At 32.8% G+C, this 22,776-nt stretch overlaps 1 protein-coding gene and 1 pseudogene across 5 annotated transcripts; one reads left to right on the top strand and one right to left on the bottom strand.

Annotated features, from left to right (window-relative positions):
* The first annotated feature begins 8,346 nt into the window (after positions 1-8,346).
* LOC18047782 (probable leucine-rich repeat receptor-like serine/threonine-protein kinase At3g14840) lies at positions 8,347-17,123 on the top strand. Of its 5 annotated transcripts, XM_006442294.2 has the most exons (24): positions 8,347-8,699; positions 9,031-9,193; positions 10,648-10,719; positions 10,842-10,910; positions 11,436-11,507; positions 11,601-11,672; positions 11,791-11,862; positions 12,029-12,100; positions 12,193-12,264; positions 12,377-12,445; positions 12,526-12,597; positions 12,685-12,756; positions 12,911-12,979; positions 13,062-13,124; positions 13,229-13,264; positions 13,423-13,466; positions 13,776-14,155; positions 14,448-14,646; positions 14,826-14,960; positions 15,071-15,189; positions 15,290-15,500; positions 15,603-15,840; positions 15,930-16,080; positions 16,177-17,123. In XM_006442294.2, the coding sequence occupies exons 1-24, from the start codon at positions 8,612-8,614 to the stop codon at positions 16,555-16,557; spliced, it is 2,991 nt and encodes a 996-aa protein (XP_006442357.1). In that variant the 5' UTR covers positions 8,347-8,611; the 3' UTR covers positions 16,558-17,123. The 5 variants fall into 5 exon arrangements, with proteins under 5 accessions (XP_006442357.1, XP_024043693.1, XP_024043694.1 ...); XM_024187925.1 differs by lacking the exon at positions 11,436-11,507; XM_024187926.1 differs by lacking the exon at positions 11,791-11,862.
* A 2,239-nt stretch (positions 17,124-19,362) lies between these two features.
* On the bottom strand, positions 19,363-21,286 carry LOC18047781 (annotated as a pseudogene).
* Positions 21,287-22,776: the final 1,490 nt, after the last annotated feature.

Below are 22,776 nucleotides of genomic sequence, written 5' to 3'. Positions count from 1 at the left end.
ACGGATTAGTACCACACCGATGGGCATGAATAATGGCCGGGTTGTGAAGTGGATATGTTGGTCTCCTCCATTCTGGCCTTGGTGTAAGTTAAATACTGATGGTGCTGCGAAAAAGACAGGGGAAGCAAGTGCAGGCGGTCTTATCAGAGATCATAATGGGGCTTGGCTGGCCCTCTTTGGAATGAATATTGGATCGTGCTCGGTTACAGTAGCTGAGCTTTGGGGCCTATATCAAGGTTTAAATATTGCTTGGCAAAATGGGATCCGATGGTTACAAGTTGAAGTTGACAGCATCTGTATTCTCCACCTAGTCACCACTCCTATGATCACATCTAATGAGCTCTCTCCTTTGATTAAGTCAATTAAAGATCTCATTAGTCGCAGCTGGCGCATTACCATTAATCATGTTTACAGGGAGGCTAATTTTGCAGCGGACTTCTTAGCAAATCATGGCCTATCTTTTCCTTTGGGTCTTCATTTGTTCCCAAATTCTCCTCCTGGTATCATTGCTTACCTTCAGCATGACATGTATGGGGTAGCTTACCGACGTTTTGTTTTTCCTTAGCTCTTTTTAGAGCCCTTTTGTAGAAAAAAAAAAAATTGCTGGTTGCTGGTAGCCAACAGTTTGTTTACATATCAACCACCATTGAAGTGAACCAATACTGACACAACTTTTCACTCAAATTAATTCTAGAAACGGTAAATTTCACATTACCCTCCGCATTGAATGACCAGAAAACTATTCAAATTATTGTAAACTTTAATTTTTTTTCATTTTGTTCAAAAGATAAAGAAAAAATAGGAATGGGTCGATGAAAATTTATTTGTCTTCTTAACAAAATTGGAGATAAATTGATATTTATAATAATTTAAGAGCATTTTAAACATTATCATTTCATGAGAGGTAATTTAAAATTACCCCTTCTAAATGAAGTTGTACAATCAAATTTCTTACTACTAGTTAGAGTTGTTAAGGGCAGAAGTCATGGGAAAAACATTAATTTCAATTTATGATGTGACGAAGCAGAATTGTAAAGAAGATAGAGAAAACAAATTTCTAAATAAAAGTTTATGGAATAATTGAATCTAAAAAAAAAAGTTCTTAAAACAGTGATAATACCTCTCTATTTATAATAGAGGAAACCCACTTCCCTAAATTGACATAAAAAGGAAAACTAACTCACAATTATAATAGAAATAAAATATATTTTCCCTAAGTTAACTTAAAAATGGGAAATTAAATCACATTTATAATAAAAATAAAAGATATTTCCCTAAGTTAACTAAATATCATATAATTGGCTCTAAAGAAAATAAAAAGTTCTAAAATAATAAAATACCATAATTGACTCTAATTAAAATACAAAGTCCTAAAATAATAAAATTCTAGAATCTTAAAATTCCTAAAACAACGTCCTACATCATGCTCTCTCTAAAAGCATCAAATTTTTAAGTGCTTTTCTTATTTGTATCTCCAAAATTTCTTTTTGGATAAGAGTATTTATTAGATGCTTCTCAAGAAAGCATTTCAAGTGAACTGTTTAAAGCAGGTTTTGTGTAGTTTAACCAAAGATTAATACAAAGTTGATTTTTTTTTTTTAAATACAAAGTAGATTAAATAAAAACTTGTTGAATGTTTGAAGGCCGTTTAATTTTCAAGTAGAAAAAGTAGAACTCATCAACAATACAATAAAAACATTCAAAATTCCGTGTTTGACATGTCACACATTCACAGAAGAATATCTAAGGGAATTTAATTACAAATACGTGGCATGTCAATTTTTCTTTGTGCTGATTGTCACATTGAATATCAATCTTAATCAGGTGCAAACACTCACGCATTTTATCAAGTGCGACTGCATGCATGTCAAGATCTCAAATAACGAACTCGTAGGGTCAGCACTCAGCAGCTCCACATTTTATATCCTCACACACGTGTAATCACGCCTCTAATCGCACACTTGATCAATACTCTGTAGAATATCTCACACATCTTTTATTAATTTTTTTTTTTTTTTTTTGCTTGAGGAAATTCCCACATCATTTAAATCATTAAATATGCAAGAAATTGAAAAACGAAAACTTCAACAAATATCACTTCAAAGAATTTTCTTTTTCTTTCTTTCTAACAATTACAAAATAATTATATAAAAAAAAAGCAATTACACAATAATAATAATAATAATCATCATCATCATATCACACCAACGGATTGTTGACAAAGTTATGATCTCGGTTGAATCAAAATTGATTGAAGTCTTCAAACAAAACATTAATCAAGCAATTGTTGTTATTGGTTAGTTGTTGTAGCAACGGGGCATATATGGGTTGGATGATTCATCCCACCTGTATCCATATCCAATTATCCATAATAAAAATGGAAATTCAGATTTATCTCGGCCATGACTATCAGTTCATGTATAAACTAATAAAAGTTTTAAACTTCTTTTCACGTTCGAAATTTCCAACAAGGAAAAACTATGAGACCCAATAAAAACATGAAAATGATGAAGTCTTTGATTTTCTCCAAGTTACGTTTGATTTGAGCTTTACTTTTTGCCATATGAAACAATCATCAGACCAATTCAATCAATTGTGAATTAAGAGCCCCATCATGATTATAATTAACTTGAGAGAAATTGTTGTACCAATGAATTGAAGGGAACAAATCTCTGGGTAGGTGTTCTTAATTACAGACGCAAGTATGCAATTACGTATGGTTCTATGGTTCCGAGGAATATTACAGCTCCTAGAAAATGATAAAGAATCTTAAGAAAAAGATGCATGCCATAATGATAAAAACAATGTCACATCCGAATAAAAATATAACAATATTTTTGTTACCATTATACCAAATTTCAAGTCACGGGCAAAAATACAGCGGCACGTAACTCCCCTTTATTTGATAAGACGTGACTGGTAACCATTTTCAATCAAACACGTTCTTAACTTATTAGTCTACGAAAAAAACAACGTCAATAATTGCGAAAAAGTACGTTGAACGAATGCGTGTGGGGAAAGGGTCAGCGATATGAGAATCCAATGTGAACACAACACGAGCCAGTAAGTTCATTTCCTAATCTTGTCGGGTTTAAGTTTAAAGTTTTATTCCAATACGCTAGCCTATTTATTACACGTTTAAATATTTGATTAATTATAATATATTAACTTGATATTTATTTTAATATAAATATGTTATATTTGTCGTAATTTAAATAATTTTTTTTTTTTGTCAACCAGGTGAATTAAGGGGAAGTAATTGGTGGGGCTGTGGGAATATTTTCACCTTACTATCCATGTAAACGCACCCCAGTTCCAGAGCACATTTATAATAAGCTTATATCACTTTCTAATAAATATGAATCAACAATAAATTTTTTATAACTAATCAATTAAATCATTTTTATAACTATTTTCTTGTTTAGGTTTCTTTGATCATTTAAGTTACATTAACATAAGTCTTAATACCCTTATGACATACAATAAACAAATTACCCAATAAATGTGTTCTTGTATATAATAATTTAGGTATTTAATTTTTTTACTTGTAACTAATGTTTTAAATAAAATCTAATAATTTTCAATACCCTACATGTACATTACATAAATTTGATAGTCCAATAATTTATACAAGTATTGTGCCATAAAGACTTTATGTTAGTTTAATTAAAGATTAATAATCATACTAATAAAATAGTATTGACACATGATGAAGTAGGACATTATTTTAAGATTTTAAAATTTTATTATTTTAGGTATTTTCATTCTCTCTATTTTTATTTAAAGTCAATTATGATATATATTTTATTCTTTTATTTTCATTATAATTGTGATTTAATTATATTTTTTAAGTTAACTTGCGTAGATATGTTTACTATAAATAGGGAGATCTTGTTATTGTTTTTATAATCTTTTAATTAATTAAAAAAAACTCTTTTTTATAATTCTTTTGGAATTAGCTATCAAAATCTCTCTTGTAGAGTTGTTTAGATATATTAAAACATCGTCTAAACTTGAAAAGTGTTGTTAAAATCTCATTAAGTCATTTGGATTAGAACGAGATCTAATTATGCTTTAATTAGAACATAGCATAATCACATTGGCTTGGTTCGATACTAAAACTATATCTAATGTTTATCTATATTATTAAGCTACTTCTGCTATCTCGCTCTGTCAATTGCTATCAAAGCAATTCTCTATCAGTAGCAAAGCTTTTCCTGCTTCCTATATTCATCCTCATCGAATCCATCACTATAAAAAAATAAAAAATAAAAAACCAAGATTGAAAAACAACGCCGCCGCCACCACTATCTTCACAATCTTGCAACCATCACCGCCAAGCACTGCAACCATCAGAGTCGTCAGCCCATTACCGACCAAACCCCAACCAACCTCGCCCTTAACCGCTACTTGTAATTGTTACAAATCACCCCAACTGGCAAGCACTCCACCAACTTGCCGTCGTGAAACCACCACCCTTTTCGTCGATTGTCACCTCTGTCTGGCTCCCCTTAAGTCGCCAAAATATTTTTCAATGCCATTGTCCAGCATTAACCGAGAACCATTGCATAACAACGCTAAAATCGTAATCCACATCACCATAGACAGTCGCCAGTTCAGGTCGGATTTCACGACAAACCAGTGCAAGTCTGACCAATCTATAGTTATCATCGTGCTCTTTACTATCATAGCTTCTAGATCTAACCATCTCTACTCCAAATCACGGCCACCAGGCTATAGGTAGCGCCAAACCTTGAAAGTCAGGTTTTTTTTATAGTTTTGCCATTGGATGTAATTTTAATTTGAGAAAAAATTGATAAAGATAGAGCAAGGTTCATATTGTCTCCTTGAGTTTAAAGATATCTCAGATTTTGATGACAATCATAATGATATTTTATATTGAATTTGCATGATGGATGATCCTCTTCAAACTCAAACTCTCTTATCAAAAGTTGCTATCTCTCATGCATCATTTAAGTTGACAGGTGATGCTTTAGATTGGTGGGAACAACTACAAGAGTTAAGGATTTGACAAGGGTAAAATGAAATTAGAAAATGGTTTGATATGAGACAATTGATGGAAGACCATTTTGTAATAATGTCGAACCATCTCTTTTTACGGCGATGAATGTAGACGATAATGAGATTATTGATCTATATGAGATTTTTAAAGAAGAGATACAATTTACTCTTGATTTAAGCATCAAGTCCAAATAGTATAATCGGGTTTGTGCAGCAAAATCAAGTTAAAGAGACCTCAACAATGATAGATGTGATTATGCATATCCACATTGAAAATAAGACAGTTATTGTTAAAGAAGATTTGGCTGCAAAGATAAAGCTTATTAGCGAGAACATTGAGCGACATTCAACAAAAGACTTGAGAGGCTTGGAAGTGATTCATTCATTCAAGACTTCATTTTCTTGAAGAGTTATAAGTGCAAGAAAAAGATGAAGCATGGAGAGTATTGAGTTTCAAGAACAATTGATTAAAAAGGCTTTAAGTTCAAGCTCTAAGATGCATTGCTACTTCACTTCAATTTTCGTCGTCTAGGAAAACTTGAGGATAAGTTTCTTTTTAAGAGAGGAAAATGATGTAGGACATTATTTTAGGATTCTAGCATTTTGCTATTTTAGATCTTTTGATATTTTTCATTTTTAATTAGAGTCAATTATAATATGTGTTCTAATATTTTATTTTTATTATAATTGTTATTTAATTTCCATTTCATGTCAACACGGGGAAGTAGGTTTACTCTGTTATAAATACCGAAGTCTTGTTATTGTTTTCATTACCTTTTAATTAATTAAAAAATCCTTTGGGATTAACTATCAAAATCTCTCTTGTAAAGTTGTTTGGATTAGAGTGTCATCAGATCTCGCTTAAAGCGTTGTTAAAATCTCATTGATTTGTTTGGAATAGAACGAGATCTAATCACAATTTGATTAGAATGTAATCTAATCGTATTGGCTTAATCTAGTACTAGAACGATATCTAATATTTATCTATATTATCAATCCGCTTCTGCTATCCCCCTCCGTCACAACATTTAGAAATAATAAATTTTGTATAAAATTAAAAAAAAATCGAGTTTAAAGTAAATTTTTGGTTCTTCTACCTTATAATAGTAAAATAATCAATTTAGATTTAGGCTAAAGAAATTTTAGTAGTCAAATACAATAAAAAAAAATCTAAGCCACAAAAAAAAATTATATAAGTCACAAAAATATAAATTAAGATAGATTTAGTTACTTAATTTCTAAAATTCTTCTTTATTTGAAACTTTTAAAAATTGTATGGTTTTTTTATAGTTATTTTCTAGAAGTGGAGTGGGTTAACAAAAAGTGTAGGGTGAAATATTACCACCCCTTAAAAATGGGAAAGGAACATCAAAACCCTCATGGTTTGATGAAATAATCACAAAAACCTCATATTTTTAGAAATGATCACACAAACCCCCATTGAGACACATCGGCTCCCTTTTGTACAAACATTTAGGGTATATGTGAGTCTATGATAATTTTTAAATGGAAATATGTCCTAGGATTTGTGTGACCATTTCTAAATATAAAAGGAACTGTGTATCTTTAAAAAGAGGTTTGTATGACAATTTTTAAAAATAAGGAGTCTTTGTGATCAGTTATTTAAATCATGAGGGTGTTGGTATTATTTTTCCTTAAAAAAGGAAAAAAAAAAAAAAGAGATTGCACTTAAGGGTGGGGATATTTTCACTTATAATTTATGTAAATCAACCATTTTAAGAAATTATTTATAAAATTTCACATTATTTTTTATCTTCAAAATTGAGAAAAAGTTTTAATAGTTAATTAATTAGATCCATCTCATAACCAATACATTTACTGAGGTAAGTAGCATAAATTTCATAGCCAATAAATTTTATGAGTATACCACATTACAAATACATTTCATTAACTTAATTAATGCTTAATAATCATGTTGAGAGAATTTAGCTGGTTAGTTATTTAAATTATTCTTACTTTAAAATTATTAAAATACAATGTGAAGTTTTTATAATTAATTTTTTAAAGTGGGCAGGTGGTGCAATTTAAAGAGTGAAAATATTACCACCATACACTTAGACTCCATTTGGTACAGTTTTTTAAGAAAAGTTTTTGTTAGTAGAGTTTTTACAAATAGAGATTTTACCTAATAAATTTTAGTTCTTTAGTTGTCAGTGAGAGATTTTATTCAAAATTTATGAAATTACTTTGATAGGCCAGCTTTTTAAAGTTATATTATGAAAAGAATAAAACAAGATTATCAAATAAGTAGAAGATATTTTGGATATTTTAACATATAAAAAAGAACTTTTTAACCTCTACTCCTAAAATTTCAAATTTTGAACTTTTGCTAGTTGAGACAAAATAACTTATTTAAGTTTCAAAAACTCTACTAAAAAACAACTAAACAATAACAAAAATTATGATAAGAACTAATAGGATAAAATAAGTATTTATAATCATTAGATAAGTAATACCAAACACGCACTTAATTAAGGGGAGACATTTTTTTTTTCCTTTCTAGAAGATTATATAAATAGTATATTATTATATCCATGTCAAGCTAAATTAAACGGACGGTTGGTGTTTTTGAAAAATTTTCAACCAAAAAAAAAAAAGAATGGCTCCGAATTTATTGAACATGAAATTTGAAGACGTCACACAAACAGGAGATCCAAATCCAAATTGCTGTCCTTTGTCAGCACAAACATGGACAAAACAAGGAGAAAAAAGTCCAAAAATTGAGAGTGAAAAGGTGAGATTGACGAAACTGTACTAAGCCGCCAAGATGGATTCATTTGCGAAGTCTGAACGGCAGGACTTGTTGGCATTAAATAGGATGTATTTTTAATATTTGTAATGGTATGGGTTATTAAATACAAAAATATATAAATGTACTTTTAGAATATTGATATTTGAACAAAAAGACTAATAATAGTATAAATTATAACATTCATGCCTTGTTAGAGAAAAATAAAAAAATAAAACAATCAAATAATACTATAAAAGTTATATGGTGTTATATTTCATTTTGTCAGTGGTTTATCGGCCTAACCACTTTACCATTTTTCATTTAATAATAGGACAAATCTGTGGTACCACTGTTGTATGGTACCACAGATGGATCCAACCATTGGATCTAGCCTACAGTTATCACCAGAGCTAGATCTAATGGTTGGATCCAGCTGTGGTACCATACAACTGTGGCACCATAGCTGGATCCTTAATAATAATTCATTATTTATCAAAGTAGTCTCGTCTCATTTTCACTTTAAATTTCATACACAAGTTGCAACCAAAAAAGTATAAAACCATCAATAATTACAAAATGATTTGATGAAATGGCATATGGACCAATCTTCTACCGGCCCTACTCTCTTCTCGCTCTGGCCCTTCATTAATGAGCAACTGAAGCCTCCATAACATTTCCATTCAAAAAAGACTCCATCCTTTTTTTCCTGCAGCCTCCAAAATCAACTCCCATCTTCCTGATACCTAAATCATAAATTTTGCAACTAATTCACCAAATTAATCATTTTTCACTCTCGAATTGAAGCAGCCAGCTGATTTTTTTGAGGGGGAAAAAAAAATGTTTCTTCATCATCTTCTTTTTCCTTCACTTGCTGCCTTTGCCCTCATAACTCTTGCTTCTGGAGCCACCTTGCCGGAAGATGAAGGTATGCTAGCTAGCTAGAGGCAAATAAAAGAAGTTTTTGCAGTTACTATTGCCATTTTTTTAACCTCGACGAAAGGAGGGAAGTTTTATAGATAAAATAAAAAGTATATATACTTAGGCTGGAGAACATAACGAGCTTTACTCCAGAATCTTTAATTCACAGCGATGTATATTATACTTGTTATTTTACACATAAAAAAAATTGATGGTAAAGATTGTAAGAAGGCTAGCTCCTTTGTTCTATTGTGCATAATCTTTATTTCTTTGTATTTTCTTGTATGCACCAAATTTCCTTAACTCAAAATTTCCTTAATTGTCTCATTTTGGTGCAGTGAAAGCTTTGCGAGACATAGCCGACAAGCTAGGGAAGACGGACTGGAATTTAAGTGTAGATCCATGCAGTGGAAGAGGGGGATGGTTTGTTGATCTGAAAAAAAATGCTGTCACCTGCAATTGCACCTACTCCGGCGGCACCGTTTGCCATGTTGTTAGCATGTATTTATGCCTCTCTCTCTCCCACTACACTATACAAAGCTTTTATGAGTAGTAATCCACAATAATAATAATAATAATAGAGACCCTTAGGTATGCTTTTACAGAGGTGTGGGTAAATTTTTTAAAGTCTCACAAATAGAGCGCGTTTCAAATTTTTTAATGTCGGTAGATAAAAATAAGGTCGAGGCAGTAAATGCTCCTTTATGCTTATCGTTGGTTACTTCTTTTGATGTCACCATCACCGTTGTCGGTTGTCGAGCACCCTAAGATAAATCATAAAGATAATCTTCTCTCGTCTCCACCAGACAATCATGGCTTTTTGAAAATTACATTTATTACTACAAAAATTTGTCTGATGTTGGCCTGACCTGTCCACCGTGCTGCATGCGGTCCCCGCCGCATCAAATTGCCATGTGAGATTGCGCAATTGGGTTGACTCATTTGGTTAGAGATCTAGATAAAATTCGAGGGATCGAGATTACTTTGTGCTCTTGATTTTATTTAATTAATCACTTGAGTTGAATTTTAAAAAAATACTGGATAAAAATTTAATTTAATAGTTATTCACACTGCTACCTTTTGAAAAAAAAAATTATTTAATTAAAGATTTGATAAGATGGGAAATCTCATCTACGAAACGGGTTAGGATCCTTTCCCTTTTTTTTTCCCTTCTTACTTCTCCTTACTTTTCTAATTTAGTAAAAAACTAAAAACGCACTCTAATGTGGTGTTTTCTCATACATTTTAGTATATTAAAATCTATAATTTTTTGTTGTGTAAGTTTGTTTGAATGTTAAGATAGATGCAACATGTAAACTACATAGGAATTGTATATAGAGAGAGGGAGAGAGAGTATTGATTTGGTTTAAGATATTGGAATTTATTAAAGTGCGAAAAAGCTAATAAGTTATATAAATTAATAGTTTAATGTCATTATACTATTAAATCATATGATTTCATCTTTCTCAGATTTTAACAAATTAAGGATCCTGAATTGGAATATTTCTATATATATAGTGTAGAAAATTCTCATTAAAAAAAAAAAATCATGTGTGTGTGCGTTCAGTTAGTACATATTTTTCACTTTTTTAACAAGAGGTTTTACCAATTGGATTGGCCACCCAAATTGATTACAATCTGCAAATGTATGTTAAGAATAAAATTTACTAAATATATACATGTATATTAGTACATTCTGAAGGTATACTAAAACTAATCTAAAATTCTGCTTCCACTAATTGTTGGAGACAAATCTCCATACACTTACATTTGTAGGAGAAGAAATATTTGAAACCACTAAGCCGAAGCCTTAGTAACCTAGGAAAGCTTTAATTTTAATTGGGCTGCTCTCAAAACATTTTGTGATTCATCACCCATAAAAGAAAAAAAATCATTATTTGTTTCTTAATTTTTATTTTCATTTTCTTTTTATTTATTCATTTGTTCTAACACAGAATTCTCAAGGAACAGAGTCTCCCAGGAGTTCTCCCACCAGAATTGTCCAGGCTCCCTTTTCTCCAAGAAATGTAAGTAGTTTTTTTTTTTTTCAATTTTGCCCCTCATTGTCTCCAAATTTTCCTATTCCACATTTATATATATATTCATGTTATTATAAGTAACGAACTAATTAACTGTTTGATATGAACAGTGATCTCACTCGCAACTACCTTAATGGAACTATCCCTTCAGAATGGGCCTCACTGCCACTCGTCAATATGTATGTCATTCTTTTTCTTTACTTTATTATAAGTATGTAAATGAGAACTCTTACAGATATTTTTAACCAATATTTATCAGTTTAAATTTTTAGTTCAAAAAATTTAAAATAACAACCTAATACCTGATTAATAAGTAAACATTACTGAATTGCTAAGTTATATATACAATTAAGAGTTATCTTTAATATTATTGTTAAGTCCTTACATATCAACTTAAGTTGATAACAGAAATAGTATCTCAGGTGGATTTCCCAAATGCAAATTCCTTCAATTCTTAACTCAATTGTCTATTCAAGTTTTTTTTTTTAACACTTATCTCCCCTTCCCCCAAAAAAAAAAAATCTCAAGATTCAAAGTTAGATAGCAAGTTAAATAAACTTATTTGAAAACTACTGTGACAAGTCCTGGGGACAATCCAGGTTTTCTTGTTTCTTGAATGTAAACTTGATGTCCATTTCAAATTTAAATCAAAGCTCGGAATCTATTTTACATTTAAACTAACATATATGGGGTTCTTGTTTCAGTTCCCTTCTGGCAAACCGGCTAACGGGTCCAATCCCAAAAAATTTTGCAAATATTTCCACACTTGCTAATTTGTGAGTTTTTGTTTTCCAATCTTTTTTCCCCTCAATTTTAGAAAATCTTAATCTTATTTAAGTGATTCTATTTATGTTCCGTAAAATGTATAGGACCGTCCAATCCAATCGGTTATCAGGAGAATTGCCTGAGGAGCTTGGAAGTCTATTCAACCTTGAAAAATTGTAAGACATACGCGATTCATATAAATTTATATGACCCTTTATTTTCCAAATCAAAATCCTGAAGAAAAATTTATATCTATTAGTTTGATGATTTGGCCCGGTATTGCTCTTGTTACAGTCATATTAACTCAAACAATTTTACTGGGGAGTTGCCTCAAACATTTGCTAAGTTGACCAATATGAAGGATTTGTAAGCTTATGATTTTTCTTACTCTTTCACTGTCTCCTTTCTTGAATTTAGATCCAGTGCTGATCTCAGTTGTGCTGTTTATTGAAACATTTAATGACAGTGTTTAAAACAGTACATGATTATTAATTTATTTTATTTTGTCCTTTTGTTATTTTAAATAATGCAGTCGAATTAGTGATAACCAATTCACAGGAGAGATACCCAGTTTTATTCAGAATTGGACAAAGCTTCACACATTGTGAGAGCTAACTTTGTTTTTTCTTTTATATACACTATAAGAAGAATTATGTGTATGGTGACTAATGAAATAAATATTATATGCGCTAACAGACTCATTCAGGCAAGTGGTTTGGTTGGGCCAATTCCGTCTGTCATTACTTCTCTGAGAAGTTTAACTGACCTGTATGTATGGTTTTTCTCATTTTGAATGTTCTTTTTAGTTACATCATGTGTATACTATAACGTATTTAATTGATACTGGGATTATTGGTTTTGGTTGAATTTCAATGTGCAGGAGAATCAGTGACCTCAATGGACCTGAAGCAAATTTACCTGATCTAGGTAATAGGGCATTCGAGAACTTGTAAGTACCCAATTCATAAAAAATTTCTGCATCTTTTGGCTAGTTGAAAAATCATAATGTTTGGTTATGTCACTGCACAGGATATTGAGGAATTGCAATCTCACAGGAGACCTGCTGGACTATCTTGGGGAGATGAAAGAGATGAAAGTCTTGTTAGTATTCGCTTTCTTCTCAGACACACAACAGGGAAACACCATTTATTTTTTTTCATATTTTTTATCTTGTGAACTTTCTTGCAGGGATCTCAGCTTCAATAAACTAAATGGAACAATTCCAGATAGCTTTGTTGGTCTAATTGATGTTGATTTCATGTAAGCATTTTACTTTTAATTCAAATTTCCTTCATCCAAGTGCAGGTTGTTTGCAAAACTTCTTTTTTACTTTTGTTTATTATTTTCATTGAACATTCTCTCCATCAAGTGACCGACATAATGCTATTCTGAGTTTACTGTCATTTTTGTTTAGATATTTGACTGGAAACTTGCTAACTGGAAAAGTACCTAAATGGATGTTCGGAAGAGGGCCAGAAAACATGTGAGCTTCTCTTTTCCATGCCTCATGTAATTTAAGTTGCACTGTCAAAGATGATGAATCACATAGAAATTTCTATTTGCAGAGATCTTTCATATAATAATTTTGCTGATGAAAGCTCTGGTTCAGACTGCCAAAACGGGGCTGTGTAAGAACAATATCAACTTAAACTTATAAGCAACTCCAACAATATAATACACTATATTGAATATTCTGACTAACTAGCTTTATACTTTGTGCCATTATCTACAGGAACTTATTTGCAAGCTCTTCTAAGGGTAGTAACTCGTAAGTTTTGAATTCACCTTTCACTAACATGCTTAAAGAAATTATTTGGTTTAAAGTTTATTGCGCGTTGCCTTGATTTAGTTTTCCTTCATATTTAATCGAATTTAGACTATGTATTATTTTGTTATAATTCTGACCATTCCATTGCATACTTCTAGCACCGGAATCGTTTCATGTTTGAGAAGTCACACCTGCCCAAAAAGTAAGTCAAAATGAAATGCCCTTTCATTTCAATTTGTAAGTGAATTATTAAATGGTGCATAAACCACATTTCTTTGAGCTTCTAATTTTCAGCAGTTTTACTCCTTAGACTTTGACCATGTAATCATTATTATTGCAATGCTAACTCTGTTTTCCGTGTGATTTAAAAACTAAGAACATTATATTATTCTCCAATCAAGAATCTTGATGCTTTGAAATAGAAAAACTGAGTATTTTTTTAATTTTTCTCAGTTTCTAATTCTATTTATTTTCTTGCTAAATCGTTAACTGTTTTTTCCTTTTGTTCCAGCTTACTCCTACGTTCACATAAATTGTGGAGGGAGCGAAGTGACTGTTAATGGAAGTACAACGTTTGAAGAGGACACAGATGAAGCAACCGCTGCAAGATTCGGTTTCACGAGAACAAATAATTGGGCATTTAGCTCCACTGGTCACTTCCTAGATGATAAAAGCCCTGACACTAACATTCAGAAAAATACATCTAGATTGTTGATGGATGATTTCCAATTATACACGGAAGCTCGCGTTTCTCCGATTTCCTTGACATATTATGTATTTTGCCTGGAAAATGGAAACTACAAAGTCAATCTCCACTTTGCAGAGACAATGTTCACTGATGACAAAACTTACAAAAGTTTAGGAAGACGTATATTTGATATTTATATTCAGGTAATTGTTGCCAGTTGTTTTTAGTCTTTGTAGATTACAGTTTCTGCTAGGATTCAGATAGCTGTTACATAAAACCTTCAGTTCGACAAGCTTGTTAGATGTTGACAGGTTTAGCCATAATGCAGGCCTACTTTACTCTCCTGGATTTGCTTTAGGATCTCACCCAAGCTTCTTTAATTAAAATACGGATATATGATATTGTCCGTTTTGGACGTTAGGCTCCCTAAATCTAAAACATTATTACATTATTACTATCATGAAAATATAAGTAAATTGGATGCTATTGTTGCAGGGGAAGCTGGAGCTGAAAGATTTCAATATTGAGGAGGAAGCTGGTGGAGTTGGTAAACCAATTGTGAAACCATTTTCTGCTGTCGTGACCAATGGGACCATGGATATCCGTCTCTATTGGGCAGGGAAAGGGACAACTGAAATTCCTGAGAGAGGAGTTTATGGTCCTCTCATATCGGCTATTTCTCTTCATAACCCTGGTAGGTTTAATACTAACTCAAGGCTTGTTTCAGCTTTGATACTTTTCCATTTTGCAGGTACTTTAGATTTTACAACAATTTTCCTGAAGGTTGTATCTATAGAAATTCCTTGTATTTAAGAATTTTTCAATTAGATAACACTTGCACTGGAGAGATCTGTAACATTCTATGTGAAGCAGATTTCGAAGGAAGCAGTGGCATATCAGTAGGCACCGTGCTCGGAATTGTAGCGGCTGCAGCAGTTGTGATAATCCTAGTTGTGGGTATCCTTTGGTGGAAGGGCTGTTTTAGACCAAAATATACATCGGAACGAGGTGGATTATTGATTAATAAATAAAATTTTCTTACAGTGGATAATCCTATTGTTTTTCCTTGTCATTTTGTTATAGAAATTTCTCATCTAACCCAGTAATTTATTCCACAGAGCTGAGGGGTCTAGACTTGCAAACTGGTTCTTTTACCTTGAGGCAAATTAAAGCTGCCACAAACCACTTTGATGTTGCTAACAAGATTGGTGAAGGTGGTTTTGGCCCTGTTTACAAGGTATATTATGCATGACAATTACTGTCTTTACTTTAACAGCATGTGATGTGTGAACGAAAAACTTGAGGGGAACAAATGGTCACATTTCTAAAATATGCAGGGCCTTTTGGCAGATGGCACTCTAATTGCTGTCAAGCAGCTTTCTGCCAAATCAAAGCAAGGAAATAGAGAGTTCGTTAATGAGATTGGCACGATTTCTGCTTTGCAACACCCTCATCTTGTAAAGCTTTATGGATGTTGCATTGAAGGAAATCAATTGTTATTGATATACGAGTACTTGGAAAACAACAGCCTTGCTAGAGCTTTGTTTGGTAAATTTCGGCTACATATCATCAATTACACATAAATAAACATGCGTACATGCGTGTGTTATAGATTCTAAATATTATTTTTGTTTTTCAAATGATTTGAAGGTCCTGAAGAGCATCGGTTGAAGTTGGATTGGCCAACAAGACATAATATTTGCATCGGTATAGCTAGAGGTTTAGCTTATCTCCACGAAGAATCAAGGTTAAAGATTGTCCACAGAGACATCAAAGCGACAAATGTGCTTCTTGACAAGGACTTGAACCCTAAAATATCCGATTTTGGTTTAGCCAAGCTTGATGAAGAAGATAACACTCACATAAGCACCCGAGTAGCAGGAACTTTGTGAGTTGCTTCATACTAATTTCTCATCAATGATTTCCATTTACTTCTAACACAATATCGATGTAATATTCAAGTTCATGATCTTGCAGTGGATATATGGCACCAGAATACGCAATGCGGGGTCATTTAACAGATAAAGCAGATGTCTATAGTTTCGGAATTGTTGCCTTGGAAATTGTCAGCGGTAGAAGCAACATTATGTGCAAAACAAAGGAGGAGAAATTTTATCTTCTAGATTGGGTAACTTTTAGCCTCCTAAAATTTCTTGCTTTCAACTGTTTGTTCTTGAATTAACCACTAACAAAAGATACGTTGTTTCTACTTGTTTTTAATTAGGCTCTTTTACTAAAAGAACAAGGCAACTTAATGGAACTAGTTGATCCAAATTTGGGTTCAAATGTTGACAAAGAACAAGTGAGGGTGATGATCAATGTAGCTCTGCTGTGCGCAGATGTTTCTCCAACAAACAGGCCTTTGATGTCTTCGGTAGTGAGCATGCTGGAAGGGAGGGTTGGTGTTCCAGATATAGTTCAAGATTCAAGTGTCTCAAACAAAGACGAATCCAAGTCAGAAGCAATGAGGAAATATTACCAATTCAGCATAGAAAACACTGCAAGTACACAAAGTGTGTCGACGGATGGGCCACCTACAGGTTCTTCCACATCTGGAGTTGATCTCTATCCATTCAATATTGATTCTGAACGATTATTGCATTAACACAGATTAGGAGAATATGCTAATTAAAATGTTGTTTTGTATTTCTTTTGCCGCCTTCTCATTCTATTTTCTTTTCATTTTTCTAAACACAATTGTTGAGAGAAATGTTTTATGGCAACAAACTGAGGTCTGCTTGGTATTATGGCTTAGAATCCATATAGCTCTTGTGAAATGAAAGCTCCAAATAGAAGCTTACAGTGTTTGGTAAATTTGAGAAGGGCAACATGCTGTGAAGTAAAGCATTGCGAGCATTGACTTTACACAGCTAACACAAAGAAACACAAGATAAGTTGTTGAGAACTTACTTTTGGGTATGGCCATCAGACTGCCCATTTTATTCTCACTACGAGGCTGAGAAAAGATGGCCACCCTTCTGTTAACACCCGTGGCAGAGGCAGCACCCTTGACAACTGCAACTCCCAAATCAAGGCTAAATCGGTAAACAAGTACCCACAATCCATGCAGCAAATTCAAAATATACTTTGAACAGACATATGTAGATACGTCGACGAAATTTCATCATCTGAGACTTAGTATTGGTCAAAATTTTATTGATGCAACATATAGATGATGATCTCATTAAACTACTTAGCAAGCTAGCTGGGTCATAGAATCTGAACCATTTGATTTTTGATATTCTGGTCTGCTATATTACTGGCGACTTGATTTCAACTTTCTCACATGTCCGATCCTACACTGTCGCTGATTTCAAACACCTTCATGCTTGTGCTTGTCTTGTCAACCTAAGCCTCTAACTTTGCTTCTTCACTTCATTTTACTTTAGCATGCATAATTTTCAACCTTTTTTCATAGCTAAAAATAAAATGCATCCACGTCAAGCAATGCAATTGACCCCTAGTTTATCATAAGAAGGTGCTCAAGCAACCACCTTTTTAAATTAAATGAATATCTTTTATGTCGAAAATGACCTCAACAGTTAAATTTATTTATGATGGGAAACCAATGCAAACCAAACTCGAATATCAATCTGAACTTCAATTTCAAATTGAAAACCGCAGAAACCAGTCAAGACTCGCCGATGAGAACCCTCCAATGCTTAAGCTAGATATTTAGTGCAAATGGGTATTTAATCGGTAAAGAAATCACACATAATAACATAATGCATGGTGCTCTTAACAAGTAGTAGAAAAAGTTAAGTTGACTGCTAGACAAACAACTGGGATTATGAGAGACTGCAAATACATTCAAACATAACGAAGAGTGCATGTATAAGGCCGAGTAAAATTGACAGTGGATCATGCTTCTGATCAAATTTATCTATTAAAGCAAGCGATATGCCAATTGCAATAATCAATGAAATTCAACCCATCCCATCATGCTACAAGTTTAAAACAAACCTCAGACGAAGTAATTACAAACAAATATGAAGAAAAAGACCCATCCCTGTAAGTTTGGACATGTGCAAATGGAGATACACGATACGCCTCGCAGCTGATTGACTAGATACTTTCATAAAAGATCTCATATCCTCCAAAAAAAAGGTTTCTTTCTGAACTTAATCCTATAGTGAGGGGAAAAAAACCACAGTAGCACCTGAGCCCTTTGTTCTCAATATCATGCTTCTGCACTCCAGGCATATAATAAACGTCTCTCTTCAGTCCTTAATTTTTCTTACACTTTATTCAAACTTTTAACAGTGCATCCAGGAACAAAAGTTAATAGAGGCTGATAAAGCCTTGGGAAATCCAAACTTCGCCACTACCAGATGTCCTAAGATCAGTTTTGCAAGAAACATTAACCTACTGCAAAACCTATTACATCAGGATATATTGTTCTACTTGTTAGATAACTGAAAGCTATAACTTAATTTCAATGAACAGAATAGCATATTTCACCAACTATCAGTTATATAAAACCACGTCAGTTTTCCCTCAAGTGAATTAAGAATTGGACCAATCTCAACTTAGCTTGAATGACGAGGTCAAAATCTAATTTGCAAATTATAATTTCTTATCTTTGTTGTAAAAAATGGTGAATTGTCGACAAGTCCAGGCACTGTTCTATTGACTGTAGAGTTATCCCTCCTGCGAGAACTCATTTCTATAGAGTTCTAAGTCAAACTTTTAGTCCAAGTTTCTGGAGTCTGATGCATTCTTCATGCATAGATTTTGTAATCGATTAGTCATGAGTTAAAAGTATATGGATAAATTTTGTAAAAAATGTGCTCTAATCAAGGCTAGATATGCACAAAGGTACCACCCCAGCAGATTGAAAAGCAGCAATGTTAAAAAAGAGTTGGTAGTGGTATTTAGCAAATCAACAATATTCATTGGAATTCAAAACCTAAGGAAATAAATTTGGATGTAACAAAATCATGCCCAACATGGTTACCATCTCCAGAAAACATCTATGTAGGCCCTTTGTAAACAACTAACAACCTGATTGAATTTTGCCTGGATAATTGAATTCAACTCTAATGCAAAATAAAGTAAAATAGACAGAGTTTCCTTCTCGCTCGGTAAAATCCATATTCCACTGGTAGGAAACAGGAGAAAAGAAAGACCCACACTTTGCAAGAATTAAGTTGAGATGACAGGATATGAGGTAAATAATAAAAATGGACAAATGGACTTTAGATTGAACTAGGTATGCAATGATTCAAGTCACATAAACTCCACTCTGTCATTAGAATTGTTTCCGCTGGTACTAGCCACTAAATTCAAACATAAACAAAAAAGAACAACCACACCAATTCATAGTTTACAACAGATAACCTATGTAAATTCAATCATCCCATCAAGTAAAAATTTTGAAACAAACCTCAAAAGCAGTTCACCACGTACATTGGCCACAATCTCATTAATATTCATCACCTGCATGCCTTGTAGATTCTTGAATTGGAAATGAAGGAAGTAGATCAAGAAACTTACAATATTTTTCATCCTTTGCAAGTAAGTCTACAACTACAGAACATACGTATGCATCCGGCATCACATTTCTCTCTTTCATTTTGTGAAGAAGCTCAACAACTTTTTGCTTGTCATTATTCTCCAAGAAAGTGCACATAAGTGTACTAAAGGTGATTGCATTAGGAGCACAACCCATTCTATCCATATCCAGCAACATACCATTTTCCTTTTCTAGTTGTCCTTCTCTGCAAAGCCCACTGATCATGATGTTATATGTTACAACATCTGGTACCAGCCTATGATGAGACAGTTTGTGAAATAACTCCAATGCAGTTTCCAACCTCCTTGCTTTACACAATCCGTCAATAAGGCAGTTAAAGATTTCAATGACAAACTTAAACTTACAATTTTCTAAATTATGAAATAGTTCCAATGCCTCTGAAAGATAACCATTCTTACAGAGACCATCAATGTGTGCAACATATGTCCTTGAATTGGGTATAACCTTATTAAATTTCATCCCATCAAACAGTTTACGAGCATCTCCAACCCTACCTGCCTGAAAGAGGCCGGCTAACAAGGCGCTATAAGTAACAACATTAGGTCTAATCCCTTTTGAAACCATTTCTGAGTACAGACTCATTGCTTCGTCTACTTTCCCTCTTTTGCAGTACCCATTGATCAAAATAGTGTAGCTAACAACATTGGGTCTGCAGCCCTTATCCATCATTGAAACAAAGAGGTTCCTTGCATCATCAATTCTGCCTACCAAGCAAAACCCGTCCAACAACGTGCTATAAGTGACTATACCAGGATCCACATTCCTTTGAATCATCAGTTCTAACATTTCACTTGCTTTATCTACCTTTCCGTTCTTGCAAAGATAATCTATCATCACGTTAAGTGTCACCACATCTGGCTAGATGCCCTCATCTATCATCTCAATAAACAGAGCTTTGGCTTCGTCCCAATCACCATCGCAACAAAAACCATGAACTAAACAATTGTAAGCAACCACATTTGCATGAATCCCTTTGCTCTTCATTTCCAAAAACAGATCTTTAGCCTTGTCTATGTAACCGTCCTTACAAAGACCATCAATGATAACAGCATAAGTAACAGTAGTAGGCTTACAAATAACACCTAACGTATTAATCCCATTGACCATCTCTTCATGCAACCTAAGAGCAAGAGTTGTATTGCCTGTCCGACACAACCCCGTAATTAATGTGCCATATGTAATCGCATTAGGAGTACAGCCAAAAGCAACCACCTTCTTAAAGAGCTTAGTGGCTTCCAAAATCCTTCCCTCGGTACAAAAACCCTTGATTAAAGTATCAAAAGTCACAACATCCGGAAAAAAACCCCCTCCTCAAGATGCTCCCAAACACCACAAAACCATCAGAAATCCGACTCATGTTGCAAAAGCAATTAAGCAAAATGTTTAAACTAGTTAAATCAGGCATCAACCCGGCTGAATTAAGCCTCTCGTGAAGTGAAACAACGGTATCATAATGGCTGTTCTTAACAAGAGCAGAGAACAGTATAGAGAATGACGAAAAATGAGGAACGGGTTTCATACGAATCATGTAATCAAAGAAATCAAGAGCTTCGTTCAAAGTGAAGTTGCCTGATTTGCAATTCTCGTGGAGGAATTTGAATTTAGCAAGAGCAGTTTCGTTTTGTGGCTTCCTGAACAGAGAAGAGAGTCCATTTCTCGTATTGGTGGCAGCTGTTGTGAGACGACGCGGGTGACTGAAGAACGACGAATGGCGAGTAGTACGACGACCAATTCTAGTAAGCATTGTATAAACTGTAGGTGTCGTCGAAACAATCCCAAGCTGGTGTCGGGATTATATAATTTTAATTTTCCCGATTTAAATGGTCGAAACTATGTGGACTGTTGGATTTGATTCGGTAATTTATTTTAATTAAAAATCACAATTAAATAAAAAAATAATTACATTCGGTATTAATTTATCCCAATCCATAGCAGTAAAAAAATTGATTTGAGATTCGGGTATAATTTTTTTATCTTTAATTAAACAATCGATAGGGATCGATATCGAAACATCCGACTACAACTCTACTCTCACCTGATGTAACAAAATTAACTATAACCATTCATTATTAGCGCAACACATTTTCTCACTAATTCAAGATTATTACATGCAATGCGAGCACGCACCGGCAACTCCACTTAGGGATTGCAAAACGTCGAGCTGTGTCCGGGTATTGTAATGACCGGATCCTGTCCGGATGCAACCGGTCCGGGTCCAGGTCGAGTTTTAATTCAGGTATTCGAATTTTATATTTTTTAATATTATATGTGTATATATTTTTTATTTTTTGCTAATTTTATAAGTTTTAAATTTATTTCAATAAAATTTGACATGAAAATATAAACTTTAAGTGTTTAAAACTTTATATATGTGTAATAAATGAATTAAATAAATATAAATATTTAAAATAATATATATTTTATAATATTTTTTTAATAAAATCCGGGTTCTGAGTTTATCAAGTGATGCCGAAGACCGCCCCGACTTCATACACGGGCCGAGTAATACCCGGTCCACAACGCCCCGGTACGGTCCGGGTTCGGACCAGACGGGTATTTTTGCCACCTCTAACTCCACTCCACTCCACTCAAGCTAGCCCCAAATTTAAAAAAAAAAAATGTTTCATTGAATTATATAAAGAAGATCACAAGAGTTAAAGCGTTGGCTGGCATTAACATTATTCTAAAAATAAGATTAAAAATAACTTAGGGATTGTAAGAGAAACATGTATTATTTATAACAGAGAGATCACATGATCTAAAAGTTTAACTTGATAGGCAACAATTTATTAATAATATTTAAGATAAATTTTTACATCTGTTTAGTATGGTTTACTTAATGGCTATAAGTGCTTATTTAATCTTATAAGCTCTCTTTTCAATTTTTTTTTATTGTTGTTTGGTTATTTTTTAATAAAACTTTTTAAGATTAAATAAGTTATTTTACTTCTACTAATAAAAACTTAAATTTTGAATTTTTAAGAGTGGAGGTTAAAAAGTTTTTTTAAATATTAAAGTGTGTAAAATATCATTTACTTATTTCATTTCTTTCATAACATTACTTTAAATAATTTACCTATTAAAGTAATTTTATAATTTTTTACAAAATCTCTCATTAATAACGAAACAATTATATTCTTTCTTAGTAAAAGCTTTATTTGTAAAAAAATTTATTAATAAAAACCTCTATCTCAATAAGTTTTATTTAAAAAGATATACCAAATTAAACCTTAATCGTCCTCTCAAGGGAAGGGAAATGTGGGTTAAAACTTTAGATTAAATTAGTTA

Source organism: Citrus clementina, unplaced genomic scaffold, assembly GCF_000493195.1.
Source record: "Citrus clementina cultivar Clemenules unplaced genomic scaffold, Citrus_clementina_v1.0 scaffold_3, whole genome shotgun sequence".
Classification (NCBI taxonomy): Eukaryota; Viridiplantae; Streptophyta; class Magnoliopsida; order Sapindales; family Rutaceae; genus Citrus; species Citrus x clementina.
Note: the sequence above shows the minus strand (reverse complement) of the source record. Positions and strands in the feature narration are given on the sequence as shown.

Coding starts and splice junctions, on each gene's coding strand:
- LOC18047782 (XM_006442294.2), top strand. CDS start 8,612: ATGTTTCTTCATCATCTTCTTTTTCCTTCACTTGCTGCCTTTGCCCTC. Junction 12,101..12,192: donor TGGACAAAGCTTCACACATT/GTGAGAGCTAAC, acceptor ATGCGCTAACAG/ACTCATTCAGGCAAGTGGTT. Junction 12,446..12,525: donor AATAGGGCATTCGAGAACTT/GTAAGTACCCAA, acceptor GTCACTGCACAG/GATATTGAGGAATTGCAATC.